This window comes from Rhinatrema bivittatum, chromosome 3 (assembly GCF_901001135.1).
Source record: "Rhinatrema bivittatum chromosome 3, aRhiBiv1.1, whole genome shotgun sequence".
Lineage (NCBI taxonomy): Eukaryota > Metazoa > Chordata > Amphibia > Gymnophiona > Rhinatrematidae > Rhinatrema > Rhinatrema bivittatum.
In genome coordinates, this window is record NC_042617.1 from 395,013,607 (window position 1) to 395,031,528 (window position 17,922).

General features: G+C 45.1%; 1 protein-coding gene across 3 annotated transcripts in view; it reads left to right on the forward strand.

Annotated features, from left to right (window-relative positions):
- The window catches only part of LMBRD1 (LMBR1 domain containing 1), a 591,116-nt gene that overhangs the window by 330,157 nt on the left and 243,037 nt on the right, over positions 1 to 17,922 (forward strand). For all 3 annotated transcript variants that reach the window (XM_029595663.1, XM_029595662.1, XM_029595664.1), the window contains exon 10: positions 11,225 to 11,289. In XM_029595663.1, coding sequence (XP_029451523.1) covers positions 11,225 to 11,289 — 65 coding nt within the window. The remainder of the gene's footprint in view (positions 1 to 11,224; positions 11,290 to 17,922) is intronic.

Below are 17,922 nucleotides of genomic sequence, written 5' to 3' on the forward strand. Positions count from 1 at the left end.
CACTTTAAAAGTAAGCAGTTCACTATGGTTATACACATGGGTGACATTTATCCAACTTTTCTGTCACAGACCATATTTTCTCTATGGACAAGCAGGACATAATCAGTTCTACAAGTGGGTGATGACATCTGATGGCACTGTGCCTGAAAGAGCTCTCTCAGAGCTCAGGAAGATTGTGAAGATCTTTGAGTATGCACGGGGATTTCCACACAATGTCTGTCACGATTCGTCTTAATCTTCCTTTTTCTACTTGGGTTAAAGGATGTGATTTACTGTCACTCACAGCTGCTTTTCACTGTTTTGGGGAATGGTTTATTCATTTTTTTTCTAGTCCTTTCGTTATCCTCTTCAGTTCATTTGTTTTGCGAGTTAAAAAAAAAATTGTTTTAGTTAAGAAAGTATCCCGTACCTCGAATAGACCCACACGTACTGCCCTCCAAGGAACCCTACGTGCACAACCTATCAAATCTTTCAAATTATCATCCACTATAAACAGAGCTTTCTCCCTAGCCGGCCCCTCTATATGGAACTCCCTGCCTCCTGATATACGCCTGGAATCATACACACCCACTTTAAAAAAAAAAAACTGAAAACATGGCTCTTCCAGCAAGCTTACCACACATCACCTCCCATTACATAAATCCCTACTGATTAAATAAGAAGTGATTCTCCTAGAATCTGATACGCGACTTATGATTTAATTCTCGGATTACGTTGTATGCCTATCGATTTTGTACTTTGACTCGGCTATTTATGTACTTATCTATTGTATATAGTTTTGATGATATGTATATAGTGATTTTGCTGTTCTCAGTTTTATGTAAGGGCCCTGCCCAAAAGTTAACCTGTTTGCAATGTTATATGTAAGGGTTCTGCCCAATGGTTCCTGTTTAATTGTAAACCGATACGATGTGTGAACGGCTATCGGTATAAAAAAGACATTAAATAAATAAATAAATAAATAAAGCTATAAAAATCCAAAACTGAGTTTGATTTCACATCATCCCTTTTTTCCATGGCTAGCAAAGATGCCAGACTTAAGGAGATAAGGAGATGCCTCGTGTTCTTTTAAAATGTGTTTTGGGCCTTCATGACTGTTGCTTAGGACCATCCTATAAGGTACCTAGTTTTGTTCCCTGTGCTCATATATCCCCTAGGGCCATAAAGTACAGGGAGTTTAAACTTAAGCAGTATTTGTTTTCCTCAAACTCCACCTGTGCAGAAGAGAAAATGTTGAGCTGAAGAACCAGTCCCTAAATACAAACTCACTGCTATGAAGCACAAGTCTCTTTCAAGGGAAAAAAGAGATCCACTTTGGCACAAAAGCATCCTTGGCATTGACATCAGTTTAGCCTGCAATGATACCATCTTGGTACAGAATGTTGCAATCCCATCACTTCTGAAGCCTCCCTGGCATCGACAACCAGCAAGGAATTTCTGTCTTTCTTGGCACAGCTACTTCTCTGTGCAAAGAAACAGAACTCTGTGCAGAAAACTCTAAAATATCTGATTTATGAAATGCATGCTGACTTTAGTGTCAGAATTGGACAATTCTTCAACAATTCTTGAGTATCGGTATAGTAAAAGAATTTAAATAAATAAAATAAATAAACAGGTATTCATCCAATAATGGTACAGCATGACCCAATGATTATTAATGAATAGATATATGTATTTAGATTTCTTAGTACAGTACTTTGTTATATCTTACTGTTTGATAGCTGTTTTTTGTTTAGTTGCATGAAAAAACACCATCTCAGATCAAGTTGCCTAATTGTAAATTTCATATTTAAATCAAACAGTGTTAATTTTACATTTTCAATTTTGTTTGGTATGGGGTTACAGAAAAAGCCCCATTATGACGTTAATTTGAAACACAATGGAACTCAGGTTTTTGAATGGCTGTTGAAATGTATGCTAAAATATGTAAGAAACACTGTCCAGTTTTATAGCTATATTCCTGCACCTGAGGGCATGTCTTGTTGTTCTGCAGTATTACTTTTCAAGTGATTGAAGTTACTCAGCTTGACCTGAAACTTCATAAAGCATCTGGGATTTTATTTTAATATAACATTGATCAAGCTTTAGAATGCAATTATAAAATATTTTACTGCACGGTATGCTTCAAAACCATCTTTGAGATGTGGCTGTAACAGAAACTTAAACCTCACTGTGCAGAAAGCCTAAAACAGTGAAAACAAAATATACCCTTTAGATGTTTAATTTACACGGGCAATGACCACTAGATCAGCAACTTGACAGATGATTTTTTTTTAATGTTTTAAATAGTTATTAGGTTTCTTCTCTGAAAACAGCATACATCCTTGATACCAATAGAAAGTGAAATGTTAATGCAGCATTGTTGCTTCCAACTAATCATGTAGCTTTATAAGCAGTAAATATCTCCTGGCATACAGCGACTATCAAAAGTCTACATCTCCTTGAACATTTTTCACATCGCATTGTATCAGTGCATCAGACTTGCTGTGTTTAAATGAGGATTTTTTTCCTCTCATTAACATGTCTTTCAGGGCCAAAAATGTTTTATTGGTGGACAAAACATATACGTATCTAAAATATAAAATTGAAATCCATCAATTGTATAAGTTTCCACTTCCTTGTGTCAGTACTTGGCAGAATCACATTTGGCAGCAATTACAACTGTGAATCTGTTGGGATAGATCTCTACTAGCTTTACACACTTTGATTGGTCAATATGAGACCACCTTTCTTTACAAAACTATTCAAACTCTGTCAACTTCCATGTGGATCTTTGATAGATAGGAATCTTCAAATTATACCTCAGCTTTTTGATTGAATTGAGGTTGCAGCTCTGATTGGGCCACTCAGACATATACCTTTTTTGTTCCATAGCTACTCCAGTGTAATTTTGACTGTGTACTTCATCCCAGTTTCAGGTTTCTTGCAGAGGACAGCAGATTTTTTTTCTCAAGGCCTTTTCTGTACATTTTGCAATTCATTGCTTATTCTATGCTACCAAGTGCCCCAATCCCTGTTGATAAGTTTCCCCATAACATGATGCTGCCAACACCACCAATCTTTACTGTAGGAATTATATTCTCTGTGGCGATATGCTATGTTGGATTTGTGCCGAATGTAATGCTTTGCATTTAGGCCAAAAGCTTCAAATTTAGTTTTGTCAGCTCACAAAGCCTTTTTCCACTGGCTATAGTACCCTCTGAGTATGTGTTTGCTTTTTTCTATTTTTCAATTTAATTTTTAATTTATTTCAACTTTTACAATGATACCTTGATACAAGAAAAGATTACTATGAAGAAAATACAATACTCCAAAAATGCAACACAGCTTACATCTTTAGTCTAACTAAATGGGTGGGGGGAACCATAGAAGCCATGAGGGAAATGGCAAATGAGACTCCACTGGGACCGGTGAACCCTCCAGCGATGCCATCCATGCCTCCTACTCTGGACCTGGTGTTAGCTGCACCAGCATTCCATGAGGATTTGCACCGGATGGTGCAGTTGGCGTCGATGGAAGCCATCAACGCCAATGCCGGTTCCCGCGCCAACTCCGGAACCGATGCCACCGATGCTTGCTCCACTCCTCGACAGGCTGGATGTCCTCATCGGTACTCTGCCATCAGCACCGAGGAAAACACTGATACTGCTCGATCCTTCGACACCCATTCATCTCTCTTCGGACGAGGAGGATCCATCGATGCCGGACCCAGTTCCAGGGCCTTCTGAAGCATTCCCACCGAGGCGCCCCCGAGGTCACTGATGCCTTCAGGGGCCCCTTCGTTCTTCATCGATGCCAGCCCCAAGGCCACCGATGCCGGCACACATACCCTTCGGTGCCCTGACCTCCTCCAGCCGGAGAAGGTCCTTTTCTGCCATCTGAGCCACCATTGGGTCCTGGAGATCGACCTTACCAACCGTGGTTCGATGACTCTTCCGATTCCCAAGATACTGGTGATATCCTGTCTGAGCCTTCTCCGCCCGACGAAAGATGCAGGTCTCTACCAAAGGACCTCTCCTTCATTAATTTTATTAAGGAAATGTCAGAGACTATACCTTTTTCCCTTCAAACTGAAGAAATCTCCAGGCACAAAATGCTGGAAGTCTTTCAGTTCGCCGACGCACCGAAAGAAATAATGTCCATCCCGGTTCATGATGTCCTGCTTGATCTTGTGCAGCGCAACTGGGAGTACCCAGGTACGGTCCCTCCGGTCAACCGTAAGACTGATGCTACCTATTTGGTCCAGTCGGCACCTGGTTTCCAAAAAACTCAGTTATCCCATCATTCGATGGTGGTGGTGGAATCTGCCCAGAAGAAGGCCAGGAGAACACGGCCTAATTCTTTGGCACCTCTTGGGAAGGAACAAAAATTCCTCGATGCTTCTGGACGTAGAGTGTTCCATGGCACTATGTTAATCTCTCGTATTGCGTCCTATCAACTTTATATGACCCAATACAACAGGAATTTGTTCAAGCAATTACAGGAATTTTCTGAGTCTCTCCGGGATCAGTTCCAAGACCAACTGAACTCCACAATAAAATAAATAAATAAAGGGCTTCGATGCAGGTAAGCATGAGGTTTGATCAGCTTATGACATCTTTGATACAGCTTCCAGGTTATCAGCGGCCGGGATAAGTGCAAGGAGGTGGGCCTGGTTGAAATCCTTGGATTTGCGCCCAGAGGTACAAGACCACTTAGCAGACCTCCCCTGACCGGGGGATAATCTGTTTGAGACGATCCAAGAAACTGTCGCTCAACTCAAGGATCATAATGAGACGCTGTGGCAGCTTTCTGCTGTACATACTGACTTCTCTACCTCTTCTAAATGGCCATTCAGGAGAGAGGCGAAAAGAACTGCTTACAAAGCACGAAGATACCACCATTCACCAGCTCGGTCTAGTCCATCTAGACGCTATCAAAAGCCTCCACCTCGACAACCCAGGCCTCAGAAGGCACAGCCACCTGCGCAACCTGGTCCTGCCTCGGGGTTTTGACTCCCCGCTAGAGAGCGATTGTCATCTTCCCCCTCTACCATCCCTGCCGGTCGGCGGCCGACTCTGCCACTTCACCACCATGTGGTTCAAGATCACCACGGATCAGTGGGTCCAGTCGGTCGTAGCTCAAGGTTACCATCTAAACTTCCTCTCCATACTGTCGGACTCGGCCAGGATCCTGTTTCCAACAGTGGTCAATCCAGGTCACAAATACCTGGCAGGAACCCAGGGGGTAGATAAGACTCCATGCTACGTATCCCAAGGATAAGCAGTGTATTTCCCCAGGTCCACCTTAATAATTGTTTATGGACTTTTCCTCCAGAAACTTGTCCAAACCTTTTTTAAATGCAGCTACACTAAGAGCTGCCACCACATCCTCTGGCAACAAATTCCAGAGCTTAATTATGCATTGAGTACAAAATATTTTCTCTAATAAGTTTTAAATGTATCACCTAGTAACTTCTTTGTGTCCCCTAGTTTTTGTACTTTTTGAAAGAGTAAACCGATTAACACTAACTCATTCCAGTCCGCTAATTATTTTATAGACATCTATCATATCTCCCCTCAGCTGTCTCTTCTTCATAGGGGAATTGTTCCATCACCTTTATCATTCTGGTTGCCTTTCTCTGTACCTTTTCTAATTCTGCTATATCTTTTTTGAGATGTGGTGAAGAGAACTGCGCACACAATATTCAAGATGAGATCATACCATGAAGCAATACAGAGACATTATGATAGTCTCTATTTTATTTTCCATTCATTTTCTAATAATTTCTAGCATTCCATTTGCTTTCTTGGCTGCTGCTACACACGGAGGAGAAAATTTCAACGTATTATCAATGATGACACCTAGATCCTTTTTCCTGAATGGTGAATCCTAATTTGGAACCTTACATTATATAGCTATAATTTGGGTTACTCTTCCCTAAGTGCATCACTTTGCACTTGCCCATACTAAATTTTATTTTCCCTTTGCATGCCCAGTCTCCCAGTTTTTCAAAATTCTCTTGCAATTTCTCACAGACCTCTTGAATAATTTGGTGTCATCGGCAAGTTTGTTCACTTCACCCGATGTCCCCATTTCCAGGTCATTTGTTAATATATTAAAAAGCAGTGGTCCCAGAATAGATCCCTGGGGCACTGCACTTTTCACCTTTCTCCATTGTAAAATTTACTGTTTAGCCCTACTCTCTGTTTTCTATTTTTTACCAGTTTGCGATCCACAATAGAGCACTGCCCCCATCCTATGACTTTTTAATTTCCTGAGAAGGCTGTCATGAGGGAATTTGTCAATCGCTTTCAGGAAATCGAGGTACACTATATCAGCTGGCTCACCTTTATCCACATGTTTATTTATGCTCTCCAAAAAAGTAACAGATTGGTGAGGCAAGACTTCCCTTGGCTAAATCCATGTTGACTTTGTCACATTAAACCTTGCCTATCTATATCTAACCAACAGGGTCATTCATCAAAATGTGTTAGGGCAATAACGCCATAATGCATACGTTATTTTTCGCAATGCGCATGCAAATTCTGAAAATTTAGTCAAAGGGGAGGAGTTTGGGTGGGATTTATGAAAATGAGGGATGTTTAACATTGCATGTGATAGCGTAATGCATGTAATTGCACATTTTAAAGCCAGAAATTACACCTTTTTTTCCTGGTGTTAAGCTGTGTGATATGCCTGAAATGGGATTTGTGATATTTATTACACATATTAGTCATCTATTTATACCACTATAGGACGGTCATCTAGTAACTCGAGGTGAGGTTTTGGTGGTGGTCTAGGGTTTGTGGGGCAGATTTCTATGCATAGTCAGATGATCAAACAGCACAGTACACATCAGTGAAGATTTGATATGATTTGGAATGAGAAACGGTACACAAAGATGAGATTTCTACAATATACTCTTGCCCTAGCTTGGTAGCACCTAGGTTGAGAGTACGTCCCTAGCTCAACTTTTTAATCATAATTTTTTTTCATTTTTATGTAAGTTTTTGCATATGAAATCTTCTTGTGTCAGTAAGAGACGTTGACACTTATCTTCATAGTTTTACAGCAAGAGTCCATTAGAAGAACCATGCAGAAACAGCCCACTACAAGCCCGACATGATTCATGTTTCGTTTTGCCTTCTTTTGCAGTGGTGACTTGTTCAGATAGCCATTAGGCTAAAAAAAATTAACAGTCTAATAATTTTCTCACAGAGCAGCACAGCTTCACAGACTCCATGCACACAGCATGCTTCTGAATGACTCTTCTAATGGACTCTTGCTGTAAAAACTGTAAAGATGTGTCTACTTCTCTTATTGACGCAAGAAGATTTTATATGCAAAAACTTACATAAAAATGATGACAATTATATAAAAATGAAAAAGATTATATTGTTTGAGACCTATGATTAAACACTGGGTAACCGCTACTAAGTGAATGTTAGTTAGCAAGCTCATTATTTCTATGACTGTCTCATTAACAATTGCTTACTTTGGTGTTTTTTTGGTAAATTCTTTGTGCATCACTGAATATTAAGCTTCTAATACATGTATGCATGTTATGTGCCATAGTGCTACCATTGGGTGGGTGCTGAAGCGGGGTTTACAGCTCCTATGATCGCCACCAGGTAATATGGGAGGTAGTGTGAAATCTGGATGATGAAAGACTGGGGTGTGGGTAAAATGAGAGGAAAGTCGTGGGAAGGAAAAAGAGAAGAAAGAGCGCAGGATATGCTAAACTGTGGAAAAAGTTCAACAGGATAGACTAGGTAAGGAGCTCAGAAAAGAAACTATAAGGGGAAAAGAGGAAACTGATGCAGGGATGGAGAAGAATCAAAACTGAAGTGCCAAAAAGTGGAGGAGAAACAGGAAGGTGAGAGATGAAAATGGTACATGAGCAAGAGAGAGAGGTTGTAATTTATAGTGCTTAACATTGCAGTAAGCTAGAGAAGAAAGAATACATATATAGTAAAGAGAGAAAAAAGTGAGAATTGAAATTAATAAAGGATAGATATATTGAAGAAAGGACACACTTTCCAGGAGCACACAAAGAATGGCAAATGTATTTTTGAACAGAAAATATATAATTTAGAAAATGTAGTAAATCACTTTCAAGTATGCTGCAGAATCTACTCTTGAGCTACTGCAGGAGATCAGGAGCTTTGCATAAAAAATATAACTTAGAGATTTTATCCAACCTTTCTGATCCATGATTATATATTTTGATATATAATGTATCTTTATGATTGTTAAACACAAGTATGTTTTTTTTTATGTAGAAAAATGTGATCCTAAGCCAAAAGTTGATTGGGTGCAAGGCTGTTTTATTTTTCATCTTATTTAGTTGAAGTCTGCTTTTCAGTACTTCACAGTGGATTATATTCAGGTTCTGTAGGTATTTCCCTATCCTCAGAGAGCTTACAGTCTAAGGCCTAGATTAATCAAATTGCTATGTGTCTTTGCAGGAGGCGTCCCACTATCGGGGGAGGGGGGGGGTTGTCACTATGATAGTGAGGCCCCTCCTTCGAAAACGCATCGTGGCTCCATGGCTTGTTCTTTTGTGTCGCGGCCAAACACTGTGACACAAAATTAAAGTGGCCCTTTAATGTGATGGCGGCCCCAACCTCATGGGACCATCATAGTTTTAAAGGGTCACTGTCCACTGAAAAAAAAAAAGAAAAGTGGCCAAATGGGGAGGTTGAGTGGAGGTCATTCCTGACCCTGTTTCAACCTGGGGCCACCAGTCAAGTCAGCACAGACTCCCCGAAAAGAAAACTAACATTGATAGTAAGCACATGATGGGGCTGATGGCACCCCATTCCCCTGTCCCCACTGATATCCATCTACAAATCACCCCTCCCCCTGACCCCCGATATCCTTAGCCCCCTCCTCCTGACCCCTGATATCCTCAGCCTACCTCCCCCTTACTCCCGATATCCTCAGCTCCCTCCCTCTCCCTCTCCCCTCCCCAGACCCACGAAAGCCAAAGACCAATCCCCCCTCCCCCTGACTCCCCAATATACTAAGCCCCCCCACTCCTGACTCCCCCAAAAGCCAAAGACCAATCCCTCCACCCAGTGACCCCCAATAGCCAAAGACCACTTCCCCAACCCCTTACATCCTCAGCCCCCTTCCCCCTGATAACCAAAGACCAGTTCTCCTTCCCCCTGACCCCCTGATAGCCAAAACAAATCCCCCCTCGTCCTGACCCCCTGATTGCCAAAGACCAACTCCCCTCTGACCCTCCTGATAACCACCCATCCCGGTCATTGCCATTTTCCAAACTGGCACCCACCTCACCTTACCCCAACTATTTGACAGGGGTAAGGTCCAGGGATCGGACTCAGCTCACATGGGCTGGGGAGAGGGGTTTGAAGATGAATATTGAGAGGTATCGGGGGAGGGGAGCTGTCACCTACCATGCGCTTACTGTCTACTTTTTCTTTTTGTGTAGTTGGGGCCGCCTTGAATGGCGGTCAGGAATGACCCCTCGCTCAACCCTCCCATTTGGCTGTGTTTTTTAATTTTTTTTTCCTTGCCGCGTTAAATGTGCGGCTGGAACCTTGGGACCTATGTTAGGGTCCAGGCCTCCCATCGCACATCTAACACATGCCAGGGAGGTGATGTTATTTTATCGCGGCTGTGATAAGATATTTGCATAGAATCGCGGCTGTGATAAGATATTTGCATAGAATTGCCTAGTTTATATTATATATATTATTTATATTTGCATAGAATTGCCTAGTTTATGAAAGCCTTTCCAGACAACAATCAAACCCAAAATCAATATAATTAACTCAGAACACCCTTCAGGATAATAAACAGTTTTGACAATCCCATCAATGGTACAATCCCTTTTAAACTGGCAGGCTTTCCCAGTTATTCTTCACTGTTAAATTACTATCTCCTTTTCTTCTTTTCCAAGTTGAAATATGTCCCTGTTTTATTGTAACTGCAATTTTCCCTTCTTTTAGCACTTGTTAATGTTTTTTATCACTTTATTGTTGTTCACTCCTTGTTATTTGTAAACCGGCATGATGCGATTCCCTTCGCGAATGCCGGTATAGAAAAGACTCAAATAAATAAATAAATAAATAATGACCTTCATTACATGCGTTTGTAATATTCATTCATGCAAATTGCATGCAAAGAAAACAGTTGTAATAGGGGAGGGTATCTGGACAGGGACATGCAAAATATCGTGTATAGTTTGCAATATTGCTGCAATAGTGCACTATCGGGCGATATTGCACCATATACACGATATAACATGCATTACAGCCTATTATCGCTCATTGAGGCCCTAACGCAATTTGAAAAATGACTGTGTCTGTATCTGAAGTCTTCATATGCCTCTTAAGTGACACATCCTAAGAAATTTGTATAGTGAGTTGTTTTCAGTTATGCTGCCCGAGAGCGGTGATAAAAACATTTTTACCACCAAAAATAGTTAAATAGGGATGTGCTTTCGTCTAGGACGAATTAGGCAATTTCAACAAAATTGTCTAATCTGTCCCAGTTCGGGGAGCCTGAAACTCGAATGAGTTTTTCCTGAAATTTCGGGGAAAATTCATTTTGGGTTTAGCTCGCACTAAGTCTGCTGTGGGATATTATAATTTAGCTTTCCCATTGAATATCTCCTCATTTTGTTAGATCTGTGCCTACCACAAGTGTTTAAATCGGCTGTCAATTCTTCCCCTTAAGTGTAAAAGGGGAAGTGCTTTTGGCGCAGCGCCGTCATTAAAATTAATATAATTAAAAAAAATAATAACAATAGTAGCTATCAAAGGATTAAGACTATTTGCCTGCCCAGTTGCCCCAACCTTCTCTACTGAAGCTGTTTTCACCTATTCTTGCTCATACCACCATCCTTTTTGTTAGATTTCCCAGCTACTAGCTTTTGAAGTTTGACCCCTTCAATCATTTTTACCATTTGTTGTGGAGTATAGCCCAGTCATCCTATTGTCCAAAAGAGGCAGCATGTTATCTCCCCCATTATATTCAAGAATATACTATTTTTCATAAATTATTAATCAGTGGGAAGTCCATAGATTAGTTTAGCTGAAAATTAATTTGTCAGAATTATATATGATAGGTCTGGTTAACATTCTTTTTCTGTAGATAAAGAATTAAAAGATAAGTATGGAAAAATCAGGCTTAATGGTTTGTAGGCAGGGTGTGTACCTATATTACCTTTATATAGCATTTTTTGGCCACTGTATTGTAATTTGTGTTTCAGATTGTATGGGGAATATTTTTCATTCTTGTGGCACTGCTGTTCACGGTTTCTCTCTTCCTGTCAAAGTAAGTACACTGCAATATCTGTTTTCTTAATCAGTTGCCCAAATATTGTAGCTTATATATTTTCTGAGATAAAACCTATTATTATCTGTTCATCTTAGTAGTTGCCTGTTTTGCTTATAAGATGTTCTGTAGTATAATTTTCCTAATAAAAATGAAAATTTGCTAAATGCCTTTGCTATTTATTTTAATGTAATAACCCTAGATCGAATAAAGATGAAGCTGAGTAGTGAATGGATAACTGAGCAACATTTTTCTGAGATGACGTTCTGCCTTTCCAATTTAACCAGTAGGTCTTAAAATGCAATATATTGATTTGTAGCAGGAGATTCATGGCAAGGCTCTCTCTTTATTTTAATCTTAAAGAATAAATATCAGCTAAATTCTCTTTTGTGTACTCCTCAGCATATGCTGAACTAATGCTGCCATTGAGACTTTTAGCATATCACTCATATGTGACAGCTGCCCCCTTCTATATATGCACACATTTGTAATTGAGCATAAATGTGCACTCTGTAGTAATATAGGGCAATTCCCAGGGCTCAGCAGGAGTAGTATTTGCTATGAAAGAGCATAATTCTCTCTTCTCTTAAATCGCATAAAATATGGTTTAACAAATAAACTAAAGGAAACAAGGAAAGCAAAAAAACAGAAGATGTTTTGCTTTTGTTGTTTTTGTAATTCAGTGTAGTTACTCTGCATTTCTTCATTTGTATCAAGTGAATAACTAAGCCTGTGGAACTTCTCTTGCTGTAAGCATGTCTTATTACAGTGAGCTCTCCCTCCCCCCCCCCCCCCAAGAACTGTTTTATTCTGTAAAACTTAGAATGGTGCACCATAGAGGATAGCAGTCATGGAAGTGGTAAAGATGAGGAGACAAGAATAGTAATAATGGGGAAGGACAGTGCTTTTCCTCTGCCATAGCAGGCGATTCACATAAGAATACTTTCATATTGTGGCATTTTCTAGATTTTAATATAGGTAGCAAATGCCTTCTCCCTTAATAATGTTTATCCCTTTATTCTTTCTGCCCCCACCTCAAAAAGATTCATACTTGGACATGATGGAAAGAGGTTGGGATGGGTAGGTAAGAGAGGGTGATGTGGAGTTGAAGAGTGATGGGAGTATTATAGAGGCAAAGAAGGGTAAGTAAGACTTTTGGGATTGAGAGATTGGAATGGAGAACTGGGCTAAGCAATAGCTGAAGACTGAGACAAAAGGAGAGATGGAGATATGGTAGAAGGAGTGACAAATGAGAAAAGCAAGAGTGGGGAAAAGCAGGAGAAGTTTAGATGTGGCTGAAACAGGGGATACAGTTATTGAGAAAGATAAGAACTTAAGAAATGCCATGCTGGGTAAGACCAAGTTCCATCAAGCCCATCATTCCGTCTCCTAAAGTGGCCAGTCCAGGTCACAAGTACCTATCAGAACCCCAATAATTGATCTGTTTCTTGTATCTCACTCCCAGCAGTAAGTGCTGGTTTTCCCAAGTCTACCTAGCTAATAACTGTTTATGGACTTTTCCTTCAGGGACTTGTCCAATCCTCTTTTGAAACCGCCCGCCCCCCCCCCCACCCCCCCACACACACATCCTTTGGAAACAGATTCCATAGCTTGAGTGAAGAAATACTTCCTACAATTTGTTTTAATTCTGCTGGTTGCTAGTTTCATGGAATGTTCCCTAGTCCTACTGTTTTTTGAAAGGTAAATAACCATTCACTATTTACCAGTTCCTTCCTACTCAGGATTTTATAATTCCCTATCATATTCCCTCTGTTGTCTCTCTTCAAAATTAAAGAGTCCTAATCTGCTTAGCCTTTCTTCCTAAGGGAACTCTTCCCTTTTCATCACTTTTTGTACTTTTTCTATGTCTCCTATATCTTTTTTTGAGATGGGGTGATAAGAACTGCACACAATACTCAAGATGCAGTCACACCATGAATTTATACAAGAGCATTATGATATTCTCAGTTTTGTTCTCTATTCATTTCCAGATTATTCCTAACACTTCATTTATCTTTTTCATCACTGCTGCAGAATAAGCAGAATAGTTCAAGGTATAGTCCATAAGGATTCAGAGGTCCTTTTCCTGAGTGGTGACTCCTAATACATAATCCAGTATTGTGTACCTGTATTTGGAATTATTTTTTCCTACATCCAATACTTTTCACTTGTCCGCTTTAAATGGCATCTGCAATTTAGAAGTCTGGTTTCAAAGGTCCTTCCCTGTACGTACAGGATCAGTCCAGACGGTGGGTTATGTCCCCCGTCCAGCAGATGGAGTCAGAGTAAAACTTCGAGGGTGCTGGTATATAAGCTGGTGCACCCTCCTAGATCCTCAGTATCTCTCTGACTCCAGCAGATGTGAGGAGGGGATCTCGTTGTTTCCCCTAATTAGTGTTTATTACGCTATATATATACTTTTTATTCTTCTCTCTTTCATTGATGGATCAAGTTATTTAAAAAAAAAAAATAAAAAAATTTGTTCCTGTCAGAAGGGAGCCGGGTTTTTTTCTTGGCTCCCCTGATCATCCTGCCATCAGGACTGCCTCTTACCTCGTTTAGTTACCTCCTCTTCTTGTGATCTTCAGGGGTAAGCTTGGGGGTAGTTTTCTTTGCTTGTGTTCCTTTTCTTTCAGCGCAGGTTTGGGCGCATTCAGAGGTGGATGCTGGTGGGGCCAGCCTCTCCCCTCCTTCCCTTTGCGGCGTCTCACCTCCCCCGCGGCCCTGCGACGCTTCATTCCCCGGGGCCGCAGGCGGCACGGAGGTCCCATTCCCCTGCCGCCCCTTTGGTTGAGGGTTTTTGGACGGGTTTCTGAGGGCACGGCGAGCCCGCTCTTCCCGCGCCGCAATCTCAGGCTTTCCCAGGGGGGGGGCTTCTCCCGGCGTGCTGCGCCCGACTTCGGCCTCGCACGATGCAACACGCGCGCTGTCCGTCCTGCGGCGGCCCGGGCCAGGGCACCTCGAGGGACGGTCCATGCGGCCGTTGTCTCCCTGGGGGGGAGACAAGCGCCGCCCCGCCGACAATCTCGCCGCCGCGCCCGGAACGCCGCGGGCCTCGAGGGCTAGCCCCGCCCCCGTCTTTGGCGGGAGCGGCGGCCATCTTAGACCTGGAATGCAGCGCGGACTCGGACGCGGAGGAGCCCACTGAAGATTTCTTGCCGTCCGCCCCCCCGACCTCAGATTCGGGGCCTCTGCCTTCCACGTCCGGACTCCCCAGAGACCCCCTGCCCCCTCCCTCGGCGGGTCCGCTCAGTTTTTCAGCGGACTTTGTGGTGCTTATGCACCAGGCTTATTTACAGAGCCTGAGCCCTCAGGGGGGGGCAGTTCTCTCTCCTCCCCCCGCCAAGGCCCCCAGGCCCTCGGGCGCTATGACTTCGGTACCGGGGACCGTATGCGGCGGCACCAGGTTGCCTCTGAGTATACCTCTCTCTCCCTGGGGGGCCCGTCACCCTCGCCGAACCTGGGGGGCGACCCAGTGTCACAGGTGGATGACGATTTGGGCTTAACAGCGCACCTGGAATGCGATGATCCGCGGGTCCTTCGCATCTTTCGCAAAGAAGAATTGGCGGATCTCATTCCCCACGTTCTCAAGGAGTTGGACCTCGACCCTCCCGTGGAACCCCCGGGACCCCCGGCTCCTTCCGTAGCCTCGGCTACCTCCAAGGGTGACCCTGTCTTGGCAGGCCTGCGCCCCATAGCGAAGACATTTCCCATTCATGATTCATTTCTCCATCTTCTGGTGAGAGAGTGGGATAACCCGGAGGCGTCCCTTCGGGTCGGCAGGGCGATGGACAAGCTCTATCCTCTACCGGGGGACTTCCTGGACCTCCTCAGGGTCCCCAAGGTTGATTCAGCGGTGTCCGCCGTCACCAAGAGAACTACCATCCCGGTCACAGGGGGCACCGCGCTGCGAGATATTTTGGATAGAAAGCTGGAGGTCGCCCTCAAGAAGATCTTCGAAGTCTCGGCGCTGGGGGTCCGGGTGGCTATCTGCGGTTCGCTGACTCAGAGAGCCGGGCTTCGATGGGTTCAACAGCTCCTCACCTCTCAACAGTTACCGCCCGAGGAGGCAGCCCAGGCGGACCGTCTGGAGGCGGTCATTGCTTACGGGGCGAATACTCTGCACGACCTGCTGAGGGTCCTGGCAAGGACCATGGCCTCGGCCGTCTCGGCCAGGAGACTCCTGTGGCTCAGGAACTGGGCGGTGGACGCCTCCTCCAAGGCGAGTCTGGGAGCTCTGCCCTTCAAGGGCAGGTTTCTCTTTGGAGAAGACCTCGATCAGATCATCAAGACCCTGGGGAAAATTCGGTCCACAGGTTGCCTGAGGACCGGCAGCGTGGTTTTCGTTCGTACTCTGGAACTTCCAGGAATCGCTACCGCGCCCAGAGGCGTTACCGAGGCTCCAGGACGCAGAGCCCTAGGACACCTTCCACCAGGTCGCAAACGTGGACGCGGCCCTTTCGGGGTCGCAGACCTGCCAGGGACTCCTCGGCACAGGGAGCCTCAGGCAAGCCTTCACAATGATGCCAGGCCAGTCCACTCCTCGCTGCCCCGGATTGGAGGTCGCATCGCTTTGTTTCGCGAGGAATGGACCAACATCACCACGGACCAATGGGTCCTGGATATCCTAAGAGACGGTTACGTGTTGGAATTTGTGCGGGCTCCCAGGGATCGGTTCGTCTTCTCCCCCTGCGGGTCAAGTCTCAAGCGCCAGGGGGTGCAGCACACGCTGGACAGGCTGCTGACCCTGAGAGCCATCTCGCCCGTCCCCTTAGGAGAGGTGGGCTCGGGGCATTATTCGATTTACTTCATGGTTCCCAAAAAGGACGGAGCCTTTCGTCCCATTCTGGACCTCAAGGAAATCAACAAGGTGCTCCGGGTCTCCAAGTTTCGCATGGAAACACTCCGCTCTGTCATTGTGGCGGTGCATCAAGGGGAGTTCTTAGCTTCCCTCGACCTCACGGAAGCTTATCTACATATCCCTATCCATCCGGCCCATCACAGATTCCTTCGTTTCAAAATCTTGGGTCAACATTTTCAGTTCCAGGCGCTGCCCTTCGGCCTGGCGACCACGCCCAGAACCTTCACGAAGATTATGGTGGTGGTAGCGGCCGCGCTCGGAAGGAAGGCATTTTGGTTCACCCTTACTTGGACGACTGGCTCATTCGTGCGAAGTCTCTGTCGCAGGGACGGGCGGCGGTCGACAGAGTGGTGTCTTTCCTTCAGTCCCTTGGCTGGGTGGTGAACTTCAGCAAGAGCAGCCTGCGGCCAGCCCAACAGTTGGATTTCCTGGGAGCGCGGTTCGACACGGCTCTGGGCAAGGTCTTCCTGCGTCAGGACAAGGCTCAATCTCTGCGGGATCAAATCATCCGGTTTGCTTCTCTTCAGACACACACGGCGTGGGATTATCTCCAAGTCCTGGGTTCCATGGCGTTTGCGATCAGCTTGGTGCCCTGGGCCTTTGCACACCTGCGGCCTCTGCAAATGTCCTTGCTCTCGAGATGGAAACCAGTCTCTCAGGACTACCAGGCGATTCTCCCGCTTCCCCCGGCCGCCAGGTCCAGCCTGAGGTGGTGGCTGGACCCCAGAAACCTAGCTCAAGGATGTTCCCTGGAAACGCCGGACTGGGTAGTGGTCACTACCGATGCCAGTCTGTCCGGTTGGGGAGCAGTGTGTCTCCGGAGCTCGGCTCAGGGCAGGTGGACAGGGGATCAGTCTACCTGGTCAATCAACCGCCTGGAGACCAGGGCGGTTCATCTAGCCCTTGTGCAGTTCCTGCCTCTGATCAGGGGGCGAGCGATTCGAGTCCTCTCAGACAATGCGACGACGGTGGCGTACATCAACCGACAAGGGGGCACCAGGAGCCGCCTTGTCGCGTGGGAGGCCGCGCGCCTGATGGCGTGGGCGGAGCGTTTCCTGGATCAACTGGCGGCATCCCACATTGCCGGGGTGGACAACATTCAAGCAGACTTTCTGAGTCGTCAAGCGTTGGATCCGGGGGAGTGGTCTCTCTCCGACGAGGCGATGTCGCTCATCTCCCGCCGGTGGGGGACGCCGGCGATGGATCTCATGGCGTCCGCCGCCAACGCAAAAGCTCCTCGTTTCTTCAGCCGCAGAAGGGAGCGCGGCGCGGAAGGCGTCTATGCTCTGGCTCTCCCCTGGCCCACTCAGATTCTACTTTGTCTTTCCCCCCTGGCCACTGGTGGGAAAGGTGATACGGAGGGTGGAGCGGCACCACGGTCAGGTCATCATAGTGGCTCCGGAATGGCCGCGGCGTCCATGGTTCGCAGATCTGCTCGGCGTGTCGGTGGACAGTCCACTCTGACTCGCGCACCTTCCACGTCTTCTGCATCAGGGCCCAGTATTTTTGGAACAGGCGGAACCCTTCTGTCTTGCGGCGTGGCTTTTGAGAGGAGGGCTCTCCTGAACAAGGGCTACGCTATTCCCGTGGTGGACAGACTCCTCAAGGCGCGTAAGGCTTCAACGTCGGTCGCCTATGTGAGGGTCTGGAAGGTCTTTGAAGTTTGGTGCTCGGCGCGGGGGGCCCTTGCGACCGCAGCTTCCCGCCATCACATCCTGGCGTTTTTGCAGGACGGGCTGGAAAAGGGTCTTTCCTACAATTCGCTCCGAGTG